At 38.5% G+C, this 16072-nt stretch overlaps 2 protein-coding genes across 8 annotated transcripts in view; one reads left to right on the top strand and one right to left on the bottom strand.

Annotated features, from left to right (window-relative positions):
- Nucleotides 1–4420, top strand: part of slc35d1a (solute carrier family 35 member D1a) — a 70340-nt gene extending 65920 nt beyond the window's left edge. Inside the window, exon 13 of the transcript XR_006312988.2 lies at nt 148–4420. The gene's annotated coding sequence lies outside the window, so the exon portion shown is untranslated. The remainder of the gene's footprint in view (nt 1–147) is intronic.
- The window catches only part of LOC122554413 (mesoderm induction early response protein 1-like), a 62859-nt gene that overhangs the window by 10480 nt on the left and 36307 nt on the right, over nt 1–16072 (bottom strand). For all 7 annotated transcript variants that reach the window (XM_043699398.2, XM_043699401.2, XM_043699400.2 and 4 more), the window contains 2 exons: nt 15908–15980; nt 4414–4565 (listed from right to left, as the gene is read on the bottom strand). In XM_043699398.2, coding sequence (XP_043555333.2) covers nt 4414–4565; nt 15908–15980 — 225 coding nt within the window. The remainder of the gene's footprint in view (nt 1–4413; nt 4566–15907; nt 15981–16072) is intronic.

Raw genomic sequence — 16072 nt, forward strand, 5'->3', positions numbered from 1 at the left:
TGAGAAGATAAAAGAAACTTTCATAACTTAAATTTTTTTATGGATTAGTAACCAAACCTTATTCTGTTCTTATGAATTTATTGTATATACTGATATTTGAAGCATTCTTATCCAGTTTGATTTGTAAAAAAAATTTTTTTTTCTTAGATTCGAGTAGAGATAAATCACATTATTATGCAACTTGCCCCTGCGAAACAGTCTTAATAATTCAGCTCAACAGGATCCCAAGACTTCCATTTGGAAATCACAAAAATCTTACGAATGTGACAAGACAGTTTATGCACGACGTTTATTTAATAAGCATCTCCTCTTACATGTTGCATTATATGAACTGGAGGATAATTCAAATTTTATCAATGTAATGTGACTGAAAATTAGAAAAATCTCATGAAATGGAAGCAAGCTTTGTGAAAGCACTACATTTCTCTGGTGCAGGTCCACTACAGTGCTATTAGAAAGGAGGTTTCAGGATTTTGAAACAGTTACAAGTCAGGATAGTGTGTTGGATGTAGAGGAACTAGCAGGATGATAGCATTACCATGAATCTGTTGCTGTCTTCCTGGTACGTGGTATGCTTGGAAGGTGCTTTCAGAAATGAGGTGTTTTGTAGATATGGCTGTCAGTGCAAGTTAGCAGAGGAGGCAGCAAATATATAAAAAGGTGGTAGAAGTGTATATCGGTGCAGACTGCTTTGTCCTGGACGCTAGTGGTATTGGAGTTGCGTTCATCCTGGCAAGTGGCGAGCAGCCCAATCACACGCATCACTTGTGCTTTGTAGATGATGTATTTTACAGCATCTGCAGTTTGTTGTTTTTTGCAGATGCTGGACAGTACAGTAATATGAGTTGAGTTACTTGCCTCAGAATTCCCAGTCTCTGGCCCATCTCAACAGTCACACGATTTATATGGTGGGTCCAGTTCAGTTTCAGATTGGTAATCCATAGCAACAGTAATATCTTGAATACCAAACAGAAATGACTAGATTCTGACTTAGAGATAGCACTTCAATGCTGCAAAATGTCCCATTTATCAGTCTAATCTTTAAAAGTTGTCCAGGTCTTGATGCATATGGACATGGATTTTTCAGAAAGAGGAGTTACAGTACTGAATATTGCATAGAGAATTTCCCTACTTCGAATCTTGGGTTAGAGGATGCCCTCAAAAGTCTCCTCCCTTCATTTTTATTCTCGCATAAGTCTACTCCTAACATGCCCTTTTCATTGAATGCAAGATTGATATTTTGGTTTGATGGTCAAGGTAGGGACGTATAAGCTAGGTCTTGGGGTAACAGATTTTGATGAAGTACAAATCTGACACGGATGGCTCATAGCACCTATTGGAGGTCCATTTCTAAGCTGCTGGATCTGTTCTGAAACTCATTTATCATGACAAAAATGTCATACAATATGATCAACGGTAAATTTCATGTGAAAGAAAGAAAGACTTTGTCTCTACAAAGATGATAGAGTGTTGAGATGAAGCTTCACTAGAGAGACAGATGCAACTGCAGCAAATCAATTAAGACGGAGTTGACCATCTTCCTGGTTCCCTCCATCTGCCAAATAGGGACACTGCTGTTCAGTGGCACTTATGCAGCAGTAATGTCTTACTGATGGTCAGGTTGGATTCTGTCAAGTTCAAATGTTGACTCCTCCAATACGTGGCAAAATCTGGGAGTAAAAGTGTGAAACCTTCGTAATGGACAGTGAAGACTTCTACCCGCAGTACGTTTTTCCACTGTTGCTACTTTCAGTGCTTCTTCCAACTGGTGTTTAACATGGAGGAGGGTTGATATATCAGCTGAGGGCAAGTTTAAATTACCCAAATCTGACCTGATGCCATTTGACTTCATTTGACCAAACATAGCAGAACAGGGAGCTCTAATAAGACTAGAGCCAATTGGAATTGGGAAAATACTTCTGCTGGTAATGAAGTTACACTGAGCACAAAGTAACAGTATCTTTATTGAGATCAGTCATCTCAGCTGCAGGATATCTCTGCAAAGTTCCTCAGGTAATGCCCTAGACCCTATCAACCTCAACTGTTTCATTAATAACCTTCTCTCCATTATGAGGTCAGAAGTCAGGATGTTCAACCATGTTCAGCACTAGTTGCAACTTAGATACAGAAGCAGTCCGCATCCAAATGCAACTAGACTGAGACGATATCCAGGTTTGGAGACAGGTGGTGAGAAGCATTACCAGGCACTTATGTGACTGAAATGACCAATTCCGACATCCCCCAATATCAACATCCTGGTGGCCACCATTACGTATGAAACTTATAATTTACTCGTGGGACGCAAGTGTCTCTGAGGGACAAGATATAAACACTGTGACAAGACCAGGTCTGAAGCTGGGAACCCTGAAGCAAGTCAGTCACCTCCTTATTCCCCAAAGCCTGCCAACCATCTACAAGGCACAAGTTAGGTGTGAGGTGGAATACTCCTCACTTGTCTGGATAAGCTGAGTTACAACAACACTTGAGAAATTTGATACCATTCGAGGTTAAGCCACCCCATTTGACTGGCACAATAACTGCAAACATTCATTCCTTCACTACTAATGCACAGTAGCAGCACTGTGTACCATCAACAAGGTACATTGCAAAATTTACCAAGATTGCTTAAATAGCACTTTCTAAACCGATGCTCACTACTAAAGAGGAGGAGAAGACAGGAGATACCTGGGAATAAAGCCACCTGCAAAGTCCACATCAATATACTCACTATCCTGGCTTGGAACAATATTGTTGTTCCTTAAATGTCGTTGGGTCAATATCCTTGAACTTACCCCAGCAGCAATTTGGATGTACCTACATCAAGGTGAACTGCAGTGATGGCAGCTCACCACCACCTATGCAACAGCAATGAGAAACAGGCAATAAACTTTGGCCCAGCCAGTGAAGCTAACACCCTGAATGAAGTTTAAAAACAATATAGTGCAAAGGATAATTTACAATTTAATTTTGAATCATGACATGTAACTAACATGCAAGCTCGAAAATGACTGGTTCCTAAGAGGGAGCCAGGATGAAGTTCTAGATCTACCAAGGTTATGATAATTAAGTGAAGGAAAATAATTGCATTTACATTTTTCAAAACTACTGGGTGTCTCAAAGTACTTCAGAGCCAATTTGCATATTGCAAACTCCAAACACTGTTGAGACAACTGTCAACTTTTTTAGGATGTCGACTGGGAGATAAATATTGGATACAACACCAAAAATAACTTGCCCTGGACTTTTGTAAAATAATGTTATTGGACTTTTTATGGCTACCAAGGGCGACTGTTCTAGTATCTTAGTTGAAAAATTGTACCCTGGCTGTGTAGCATTCTGTCAGTTCTGCACATAGTATTTGTCTTGCCTTTTGTTTTCAAGCTCTAGAGGAATCTTGGAACCAGAATCTTTTGACTGAGAGACCACAGTATTATCAACTGAAGTATGGTTGATACAAGAGGCTGTTCATACATAGTATAGAAGTAAAATAAACCCAAAATAAATTTTCAAAATTGTCTGACAATGGAAATTAATACATTTTGAATCAGAATGTTGACAATATAAATTTTAATAGATATATATGACTTGATTGTCTGCATTGCTGCAATCATTTGGATATTGAAATTGTTTCAGAATTTAAATTTAAAAGCAAGGCACGTTCTACTGGTTTTGAAGAATAAAATCCTATTTTGTGAAGTTGTATAATAGAAAGTGTCGTTTAAATAGCCAGTTCAAAATAATCTGCACTTTGAACTAAAGATTCAAATATTATAATGTCGTTGGAATATAATCCACAGACCAGGCTAATGACCTTCAGGCATAAAATCCCACATGGCAGCTGGTGGAATTTAAATGCAATTATATTATTTGGAATATAGTCTCAGTAATGGTGACCATGATCCAAAATTGACTGTTGTAAAACCCACCTGGTTCACTAATGCCCTTCAGGGAAGATACTGCAGTCCTTATCCAGTCTGGCCTACAAGTGACTTCCAGACCCACAGCAATGTGGTTAACTCTTAACTACCCCTCTGAAATGGCCTAGCAAGCCACTTAGTTCACAGGAATTAGGGATGAACAACAAAAGCTGACATTGCCAGCAATGCCTACATCCTATGAAAGAATAAGCAAAAAGAAAACATTTATATAATGTTGTTAGTGATGTTACCCAAGGCAAACGTCTGCCACTACCTCATGATTCTTGAATGGTTAAGTTCGTTTAAACTAAAATGTAATACCAGTTTCCTACATTTGCCTGAACAGGTTCAAAAAAGAATAGATATACTGTAGAGTTTTAGGACTTTTAAATTCAATGATTTAAACTATTATTTTGCAAAATTTTGACTTCATTTGCAAATTGCTTCTCTTTAACAAATAAAACAACAACTTTCAATTTCAATGTATATTACAAACCTGTTCATTGTCTTTTATGTGCGAGCCTTCCGGTATTGCATCCAATCCTTTCTCCTCACCCGTGCGCTTACTAGCATCACAAAGAAATTCCACCACTTTATTCTCAGGCAGAAAATCAGGATTCCACAACAACTGGTCTTCATTCTCATATACTAGACAGATTTTCATAAGATCCATTAGTGCACAGCTTTTATCTAGACCATATATTTGTGCTCACTATGCATCTTAGGTTTTACAAAAGAGTACCACTTTTACAAAAGATATAACCAATCCTTATGTCTCATAAAAAACTTTGAAATCTGAAGAAAATATTTGGCAAATTAAAAACAAATAAAGTTTCCCTTTGCCAGTAATATTTTTCTCCAAGTAGTTACTTATTGTGGCATAAGATTTTTCATTAGTTCACTCAAGTGACAATTCTTCAGGAACAAGCCTAAACAAAAAATTTTCAGCAGGCTATCTAACATTCGGGGATATCTTAGCTAGTCTCCACTCAGGTTTGAAGTTGGATAACAGCAGATGCAGCAACTTATGTTGACTTCTTTCTGATCAAGATCATAAGGACTATTGTATACCCAAATAACACCCTGGCTAACAACGAAAATTAAGGATCAAACTCATCTTGGTCACATGACTCCAGGGTATAAAAATGATTAGAGGAGAAAGTGAGGACTGCAGATGCTGGAGATCAGCACTGAAAATGTGTTGCTGGAAAAGCGCAGGTCAGGCAGCATCCAAGGAACAGGAGAATCGACGTTTCGGGCATAAGCCCTTCTTTAGGGCTTATGCCCGAAATGTCGATTCTCCTATAATAATGATTACCAAGGTTTAAAACCATGAACTCTTCGAAGTAGTCGGATCAATTTTGAATGTGCTAGCAAAGAGCCAAATAGCAAAATTCTTGTAAGAATTTTGATTCTAGTTTTAAAATGGTCATCCTCGCCTCCAAGTCTAAATAATAAGATAGATAGAGGCAAACATTTTGTGATACGATCTTTTCAGGTGACTAAGACACATTGATACATGCAAAATTTCTACGGGGCCCAACAGAACAGATGCAGAAAACAGAAACAGAAAACAGGAGACAGCCAGGAACATGTATCCAATCCATGGTTCCAGATTATGACCTTGCAGGAAAGCATAACTGGTTTGATTGGTCATTAATTTTCAAAATGGGTAGATTTAGTAACTGAGGTTCAAACAGTTACATATCTTACAAGAGTAATAAAAGCTTTTTAGGTAGACTGGTGAGTTTTTATTATTTATCTTAATTATAGAATTTCAATAAAGATATGTAGAATTTTTTTTTTCAAGATTAGATTCCCTACAGTGTGGAAACAGGCCCTTTGACCCAACAAGTTCACACTGACCCTCCGAAGAGTAACCCACACAGACCCATTCCCTCTGACTAATGTACCTAACACTATGGGCAATTTACCTGACCGATTCATGAGTACCCGGAAGACACCCACACAGACTGGGAGAATGTGCAAACTCAACACAGACAGTCGTCAGAGGCTGGAATTGAACCTGGAACCCTGCTGCTGTGAGGCAGCAAGCTAACCACTGAGCCACCGTGCCGCCCCAATTTAAAAAATTCCAAGCACAGGCAGGACTATAGAAGACATTCAAAATGCAATTAGTGAAACAGTCAAACAGGTGACAAATGGTGGCTCCAGAATGCAGATACCCATTTCCTTTGCTTAAAAAGCAAACACATTTGCACTAAGTGTCTGCATTTGGAGAAACTTTGCCTCAGAGTCACTGAACTGGAGGCTGAGCTGCAAACATTGTAACACATCGATAGGGGCAGGAGATATTTTAACTGGACACTTTCTAGTTCCAGGAGACAATCACACCTGTTAGGTTAGAGACAGCAGATTTGGTCCATAGTCAAGGACAGGTGGCGTGACAGTAAGGGAGAAAGTTATGGGATCAAGATTGTAGGTGTGGAGGTGCCTGAGCCAAAGTACACCCCTAAGCTGATCAGCATGCCTAACATGGCATTGACTTCTGGTACCAGATTTTGCTCCTCAAAGGCCCATGCAGCTGCTAAGAAAATTAGAGTGAACGTTGGCCTAAGTCCTTGCAATTATCCAACAGGTTTGAAATTCTAAAATAAAATCGAAGTGGAAAAACTCAGTAGGTCTGGCAGCATCTATGGAGACAGAAACAGAGTTAAATGTTGAGTTCAGTGTGACTAATCAAAGAAAAGTCATACGAGACTTGAAAAGCTGTTTATCTTTCCACAGACATCATCAGAATTTGAGTTCTGAGTTTCTCCAGAACTTTATTCCAGCCATCCATAATATTTTGCTTTTATTTGAGAGCTCAAGTTCTGATAGTGTGTATGCGGAAAAACAGGGGCTACAGGGTGAATATCTGAACTGACCATGACACTGACAAACAGGAAACCGTTCAAGCTGGAGGGGTCAACAGGAATGTAATGGTAAGGGACAGTTTAGTCTGGAGAATAGACAGCTATCAGCAGTTGACAGAGTCCAAAAGGTTATGTTGCACCTGCTCGATACCAGAGTTTGTTGATCTGCTCTGTATTGGAGAGAAACTTGGGAGGGTGCAGGGTAAAAGATAGAGTCATTGTGGTCCATATAGGTACCAACAACTGGCATGACTGCAAAAGTTAGTCTGTTTAGAGAGTGCAGCTAGGGCTGAATTAAAAGGCAGCACCTAAAACAGAATCAAACAGCATTGAAACAAATCCTTTGGTCCAACTTGTCCATGCAGACCAAGCTTCCCAAACTAAACTAGTTCCACCTGTCTACAATTGGTTCATATCCCTTTAAACCATTCATGTACCTGTCCAATTGTCTTTTAAATGTTATAACATACCTGCATCTACCACTGTCAATTCATTCTACATATAAGCCAGCCTGTATCTACTACTTCCTCTGGCAGTTCATTCTACATGTGAACCAACCTCTTGAAGAAAGTGCCCCTGGGGTCCTTTTGAATCTTTCTCCTCGCACCTAAAAATATGCCCCCTAGTTTTCAATTTCCCCATCTTAGGGAAAAGACCTTTGCTATTCACCTTACTGATGACTCCAATGGTGTTATAAACCTCTTTAAAGGATCACCCTTCAACCTCTACACTCCAGTGAAAAATGTGCACAGCCTATCCAGCTTCTCCTTATAACTCAAACCCTCCAGTCCCAGTAACATCCTGGTAAACCTTTTCTGAACCATCTTCAATTTAATATCATTCCTATACTAGGGCAATCAGAACTATACACAGTACTCCATAAATGACTTTACCAATATCCTGTGCAACCTCAACACAATGTCCCAACTCCAATACTCAGTCTGAGCAATGAAGACAAGCATGCTCAATACCTTAACCACCCTGTCTGCCTGCAATGCAATTCTTAAAGAATTATGTACCTAAACTCCAGCTGAAGCATACTGAAACCAGTGTTCTGGCAAATTAAGATATAAAACTAAGACAGTAGAGAGGACTTGAAAGTAAGTAGTACAGTAGTGAGCAATACCTCGTCCTGAATTTACTCTCAACCAGCTTGTCAAGACCATTTTTCATCTTATACACCAAGTCACCCTTGCTCTTCTAATCTCCAAGGGGAACAAGTACAATTTGTGCAAGCTCTCCTCATAAAATAACCTGTTCAAGTGCCAATCTAGTAAATGTTCTCTGATCTGCTTCCATGCACATTTACATTTTTCTGTAAATACGGAGACTACTACTGCATTTAGTATTAAATATGTGGGGAGAAAGTGAGGTCTGCAGATGCTGGAGATCAAAGTCGAAACTTTATTGCTGGAACAGCACAGCAGGTCAGGCAGCATCCAGGGAACAGGAGATTCGACGTTTCGGGCACGAAGGGCCTGTGCCCGAAACGTCGAATCTCCTGTTCCCTGGATGCTGCCTGACCTGCTGTGCTGTTCCAGCAATAAAGTTTCGACTATTAAATATGTGGCCTCACCAATGCCCCGTATTAACTGTGGCGGTGTATTTTCATTTTTATGCTCAAATATACAAATCTCTTTTGTATTAAAGGACAGCATTTCACTAACCTTAACTACTGTACTTGCAAACTAAATTTGTTATTAATGCATTAAATCGAAGAACCCTCTGCACCCCAGAATTTCAATCAGTCATTGTCTTTCCAGTATTCCTTTATCATTCTTCCTGCCAAAGTGAACCCTCTCATGTTCCCATGTTCTACTCCGTCTGTTGCATTTTTGCCTGATCAGTAAGCTGTATCCATCTGAAACTCTTTTATATGCTCTTCAAAACATACTTTCCTATCTATGCTGAGTCATCTGTTAATCTAGCTACAACGCCGTTGCTTCTTCTATCCGGCATCAAATAAATGGTAAAGGGCCGAAACCCCAGCAGACTCCTGTAGAGCTGCACTTGCCATATCCTGCCAATGAGACAATGAATAATTTCTGCATTTTTTTTTCAGCCAGCCAATCTTTTTTCCATTCTAATATTACACCCTACACCACAAGCTCCTACTTTGTGCAATAACCTTTTAAGTGGTATCTCGCCAAATGCCTTTTGTAAATCTAACTACAGTACATTAACAAGTTCCTTTTTATCTACAGCACACGTTACTGTTTGAAAGAATTCTAACAAATCAGTTAAAGGTGATTTCTCTTCAACAAAACTATGCTATCTCTTCTTGATTACCTTTAATTTTTCCTAATTACCCAGCTTTAACATAGTTAAAGACCCATTTTAAAATGTACCCCAGACAGATGCCTTTAGTTTCCTGTTTTCTACCTTCTCCCTTTTTGAATAGTTATATTTCTTAGTCTAATGGAATTTTTCCAGAAACAGAGTATTTGTTCATTTCATCTAACATTTCCTTAAATTTACTATTAATTCCCCTATTCTCACTTTAGAGGACCGACACTCACTACTTATTCTTTTCCTTTTTTAAATACCTGAAGAAACTTTTACTATGTTTCTTACATTTCTAGCTGGCTTCCTTTCATACTCATTTTTTTTCTCTCATGATTAACCTTTTATTTATTCAGTCATTTTTAAAAATTCATCGAACATCCCACTCATCTTTGCACAATCTTGCAAGTCTGAGGCCTTCCTTAACTTTAATCAACCACATAGTGGGCCCTCCCTTTAGAATCCTTACAATAGGAATATACTTATTCAAAGACACCTGAAATATTCCATTGAACATCTGCCCCACTTTCTTTCAATCCATCTCCTAACCTTAACATTAAAATTCACTTCAACGTTCATTCTAACAAAGTTGTCCTTATTGAATTTTAAATATTTGTCTTTGGATTTTGCAAGCAGTATGAAAGGGAGAAGAGTAGGTCAATCATATTGTGGTGGCTATTATTCAAGCATGTCTTTACTCAAAGATTACTAATAAATTCTATTATAATACATGCTGCAGGAATTAGTATAACCTGCTTCCATTGTTTAATGAAAACTAAATTCTATAGATTATAGTTTTTGCAGATTAGAAGGTAGCATAAGAGACCCACTATTGAGGAAATGAGGCAAGGGTAAACAGGGAACTACAAACCTATTGGCTTGACAACAGTAGTAGGGAAAAAAAACAATCAGGGTCTCTTATAAAGACTGAGAGAACTGGACTCAAAAACTGGTAGGACTGGACAAAGAGAACATGGATTTATGAAAAAGGAAATTATATTTGACAAAGCCATTGGAATTTGTTTTGAGGATGTCAAAACATAAGAAATAGGAACAAGAGTCAGCCATTCAAGAGGATCATGGATGATTTGACACTCCAAGTCCAATTTCCTGCACTTTCCCCATAACCCTTTATTTCCTACTGATCAAGAATCTATCCACATCAGCCTTACAAAGACAAGGACTCTGCCCCACAGTTCTTTGTGGTAAGGAAATCAAAACACACCGAACCCTTGAGGAATCCTAGATGACCTCTCATTCCTCTAAACTCCAATGAGTAGAGTCCCAATCTGTTTAACCTTTGTTCGTAAGACAAACTGTCCATACAGGGATCATTACTGGAATTAGGGAGGGTCCAAGAGGACTGGAAAATCACTAATTTCTGCTCTTATGTGGATGGATTTTGAGGGATATGAGCCAAGCGCTGGCAAACGGGACTAGATTAGGTTGGGATATGGTCGGCATGGACAAGTTGGACCAAAGGGTCTGTTTCCGTGCTGTACATCTCTATGACTATGTCTTACGATCTCAGTAGTCCAGATGTGGTCTCACCTGAACCTTGTATTGTTGCAGTCAAACTTCCTTATTCATACTTGCTGTACTTTTCCAGCATCACAATCTCAACTCTATTTAGGTGAGAGGATGGGTAAATGAAGCTGAGGCCACAAAAAGATTATTGAATGGCAGAGGGGCTCAAAGGGCTAGATGGTCTACTCCAGCTCCTGGTTCTTATGTTCCTATACCTTAACCCTTTGAAAGAAGGGCCAACATTCCATTAGCTTTCCGGATTACCTGCTGCACCTGTGTGCTAGCCGTCTTTTGTGCAAAAGTAACCTATGTTCCTGTACTAGCCGTCTTTTGTGCAAAAGTAACCCCATGTCCCTTTGTGGTGCAACTTTCTGAAGTTCCTTTTCTATTTAAGTACAGCAACTATGTTTTAACGAGCAATTTATGAACCAGCACTCTTGGTAAACCGGCAAAAATTATGGACCTGAAATACTGAATATTTACTGTATTACGATCTCTGCAATGTCCAAATAGTCAGTTGAGGGTGCGGGTGAGAAGGCTCTCTGCCGCTAAGTTATAATTAAGACAAATTTGCAATATTATTTAAGTGATTTATGCTGTAAATAAAGTGTAGCCTTGATATAGCCCCGCATTACATTTCTATTACTTAGTGCGTGTTCTTACATTGATTAGCATGGACCTTTTTAATCAACTGGAATAGGTGAGCAACCTGCACATCCTGGCTCCAAAGATGCTGGTTAATAAATAGTTTATTGCAACAGTTTTTCTGTTCTCACTTTCAAAGCGAGCAACTTCACATTTTCCCACATTATACTCTATTTGCAATTTTGTTTACTTACTTAATCTACCAATATCTGTAAACTGTTGTATCCTTTACAACCTGCTTTTCCACTTATTTGTGTGTGCTGCAAATCTGCCTACAGTATGTTCAGTTCCCTCCTCCAAAATCACTGATATATACTTTAAACAGTTGCAGTCCCAGCAGTAATCCTTGTGGAACCCCGCTGGTCACTTGCAGTTTGCTGCCTGATAGCAAATTCTTTCTCGATGCCAATGTTACTAACAGTAAATAAAAGATATGTTTGGGATCTTCAGAAGCCTCACAAGATTCCACATAGGCTCCATAACCAGGGAAAACTGTCAGGGAATAAGAGGTAAACCATATAAGAATGATATGAGGAGGAAGTTCTTTACTCATAAGGTGGTGAATCTTATAATTCTTTAACCCAGAGAGCTAGAAGAAAGAGAGGACTGCAGATTTTGGAGATCAGAGTAGAGAGCGATTAAGGGCTTATGCCCGAAACATTGATTCTCCTGCCCCCAGGATGGTACCTGACCTGCTGTACTTTTCCAGCATCACACTCAACTCTAACCCACAGATTCAATTACCAAGTACATAATCAAGATAGAAACCAAGTAATATGGGAGTATGCAGGAACATGACATTGATGTAGAGCATCAGCCTTGATTTAGCAGGCTGAATTAGTCAAAATCCTGCTCCTATTTCACATTTTCAGTGTCACTGCTCATCATAAAAAGGGTGTAATAGCAGAGCATTGCAAAATACATAAAATAATCAAGCAGAATCAGCAAAGCTTCATGAAGGAAAAAGCAAGCTTGACAAATTTCTTAGATTTCTACAAAAAGGTAACATGCAGGAGAGATAAAAAGGAACCTATATTTGGATTTCTAAAAAGCATTCAAAAACGTACCTAAAAGACATTTTAAGAGCCTATGGTTTTGGAAGTACTATACTCGCATGCAGAGAGGATTAACGATCAAATAAGAGGATAGAGAGATAGGACAAAGGGGACATTTTCAGGATGGCAATCGTAACTAGTGGAATGCCATAGGGATTAGTGCTGGGGTCACAATTATTTATAATATACTATTACCAAATTTGCAGATGACAATTTTAGGTGGGAATGGAAGGAGAGTCATAGAGTCATACAGCAAGGAAACAGACTCTTCGTTCCAAACAGTCTATGCTGAACATAATTCCAAACTAAACTAGTCCTACGCTTGGTCCCATATCCCTCCAAACATTTCCTGTTCATGTACTGGTGTAACTGTTTTTTACACGTTGGAACTGTAGTCACATCCGCCACTTCCTCTAGAAGTTCATTCCATACACGAAAATTATATAAAACATTTGCCTAGTCTTAAAATCTTTCTTCTCTCACCTTAATATTATCTTCCCTAGTCTTGAAATCCCCCACCCTGAGGAAAAGACACCTGCCATTCACCTTATCTATACCCCTTATGATTCTATTACCCTCTATAAGGTCAACTACTCATGTTCTAATGAAAAAAGTCCCAGTTTATCCAGTCTTTCCTTATAACTCAAACCCTCCATTTCCGGCAACATCCTCCTGAACACTCTTCAGCCTAGAAATATCGTTCCTATAACAGGGCGACCAGAACTGAACATGATACTCTAGAAAACCCTACCAACGTCCTGTACAATGTCAACATAACATCTCAACTGCTATATTCAAACATTTGAGCAATGAAAGCAAGCTTGCTAAATACCTTAACTAGCACATATGTGATGCCAACTCCAAAGAATTATGCACCTGAACCCCAGGTGTCTCTGTTCTACAACTACTCTGCTATGGAGATGCTAGTGTTGGACTATGGTGGACAAAGTCAAAAATCACACGTCAGCTAGCTGCCTGAGGAAGGAGTGTGGGTTCCAAAAGCTTGCAGTTTCAAATAAACCTGTTGGAGTATGACCCAGTGTTGTCTGATTTTTGACGACAATACTACGCAAGGCCCGACCATTAAGTGTGTAAATTCTGTCCTTGTTTGTATGATCAAAACTGCAATACCTCAAATTTAACTCTGTTACTCCTCAGTCCATTGACCAAATTGATCAAGATGTCTTGGTAATCTTTGATAAACTTCTTCACTATCCACTATACCACCAATTTTGGTGTCACCTGCATCTTCTACACCTTCTGTATTTTCATCTAGATGATTTACATACAGACAGCTCTGCTATAACGCGATGGTTATGTTCTTGTGCAACCCCACATTATATTTTTAAAAACCATGCTTTACAAACAGCGCATAAAGTTTGCCCTTTAGAAACAGGGTCCCCAATTCAATCATGTTAGTGAATTTGCATTAGCAAAACATGTTACAGCAGAACGATTTGTAAATGACAAACAAAAATGGACCCAGTACCGATTTCTGTGGAACACTGCTAGTCACAGACCTCTAGTCTGAAAAACCACCCTCCGCCCCATTCTGTCAAGCCAATTTTGTATCCAATTGGCAAGATCACCCTGAATCCCATATGACCTAACTTTACAAATTTGTTTACAATGTGGAACCTTGTCAAAGGCTTTATTGAATTCCAAGTAAAGAATGTCTACCACTCTGCCCTGAACAATCTTATTGGCTATTTCCTCATAAAACTCAATCAAGATTGAGAGACATGATTTCCCTCACACAAAAGCATGACTACCCCAATCATCCCTTGCTTCTCCAAATGCATATAAATCCTATCTTTCAGGATCACTTCCAAAAACCTAACCACCATCGAAGTCAGACTCAAATATACTAAGCTTCTCCTTACATCCCTTCTTAAACAAAGGCACAACATTAGCCACCTCCATAAATTTGCATTTATAGATACAAATATTTTTGCAAGAGGCCCTGCAATTTCCTCCCACAAGGCCCTGGGATACATTGGATCAGGTCCTAGAGATTTAGCCACCTTTATATTTCCAGCAGTACTACTTCTGTGATATGACTAGTTTTCAGAATATTAATATTTATTCCCAAGTTCTCAAGCCTCCATTTCTTTCTCCACAGTAAAAACTGATGTGAAGTACTCATTTAATATCTCTCCCATCTCCTGAAGTTCAACACAAAGAATACCCCTTTGACCTTTAAGGAGCCCTACTCTCTCTCTTTAGTTGTTATTGTTATCTTGCTCTTAATGTACTTACAGAATCTCTTGGGGTTATTCTTAACCTTATTTGTCAAGGTTCTCTCACATCCTCTATGCCTTCCTAATCTCTCTCAAGAAAGCTCCTACACTCTTTATTCTGTTAAAGAGATTCATTTGAACCCAGTTGTTTATTTTTTTTTAATTTTTGACTAGTATCTCAATATCTTTGTTCATCCATTGTTCTCCAATCCTACCAGTCTTACCTTTTACTCTAAACAGGAACATAAATCCTCCCACTTATCAAACATCCCTTTATTTGCAAAGAGTCTACTCCAATCGATTTTGAAAGTTCTCCTCTCATATCATTAAAATTTGCCTTACTCTAATTAAAAACTTTTTTTTTAAATGGAAGGCTTATCGTTTTCCATAACCAATTTAAAACAAATAGAATGATTACTAGACCTACAGTATTCCCCTACTATCTCTTGCCTTGTCTTATTATCCAAGACAAGGTCAAGTTTTGCTTCGTCTCTAGTTAGAACATTTACATATTGATAAAAGTTTCTTGAGGACAACACAGTTAACAGAAGGGTATAGACGAGAGTGGACAAAAACTTGGCAGATGTAATATTATGTGAGAAAATGTTAAATTATACACTTTGGCAGGGAGAATAGTGGAACTCAATATATTTGAAAGGTTGAAAGTCTACAGAAAGCTGTAGCATGGAAAGATTTGTGGGTCCTCATGCTTAACTCAAAAAGCTAACACCTAAATTCAACAGCTACTAGGAAAATAAAGGAACTGCTGGCCAGTATTTCAAGGGGAATAGAATGTAATACTACACAAGGTACTAGCAGATCTCATCTGTGGAAGAGTCCAGCATCAAAAGACAGAATCTCAGAGTAAGGGTTGCTTATATCTCTCTTCCCGCACCCACCCCATGTAGCAAATCTGTGATGTCAAAGGGGATGTCAAAGTTGGATTGTTAAAGTATTTTCAAAGCGATTCACAAATTTTGAATCAGTAAGGAAACAATGGGTTATGGGGACAAGATTGGAAAGTAGGACTATTAGATTAATCACAAACAACATAATCAACTCAACAGCCTGAATGGAATATTCCTTCTCAGAATTTAGCCATTATTGGTATCTGAAAGCCTTATAAGACAAGGGTGAGCAATTGAAAAGTCTCATAACTACACAAAGATCATTTCACAAAATAATGCAGACTTATTTTTATCTAGTATATTTGGTATGTGTTCTAAAATTAGAAAGGCTTAAGTATAAAACTGTTCAAAAACAAAATCAATCGAACAGTTCATGATGCTGAATCTAACAGACAAATGCTTTATCACCCACACCAGACTTGCACAAACACAAGTTTAAAGTGTTAAGTAGCTTACCTTTCTCATTCTCTTTGTAATTATAAATGCCTGTAGGAACATCAGCCTGGTATTGCGAGCCTACCATGATCTCCTGAAAAACACCACCAACCATCTTTATGAACTGTTTAGAAACTGTAGCACTTTACTACGCAATTCCTTTAAAGTTACTATTATATTGCACTT

This window comes from Chiloscyllium plagiosum, unplaced genomic scaffold (genome assembly GCF_037043375.1).
Source record: "Chiloscyllium plagiosum isolate Xiang-an unplaced genomic scaffold, Cpla_swu_hap1 HiC_scaffold_9, whole genome shotgun sequence".
Lineage (NCBI taxonomy): Eukaryota > Metazoa > Chordata > Chondrichthyes > Orectolobiformes > Hemiscylliidae > Chiloscyllium > Chiloscyllium plagiosum.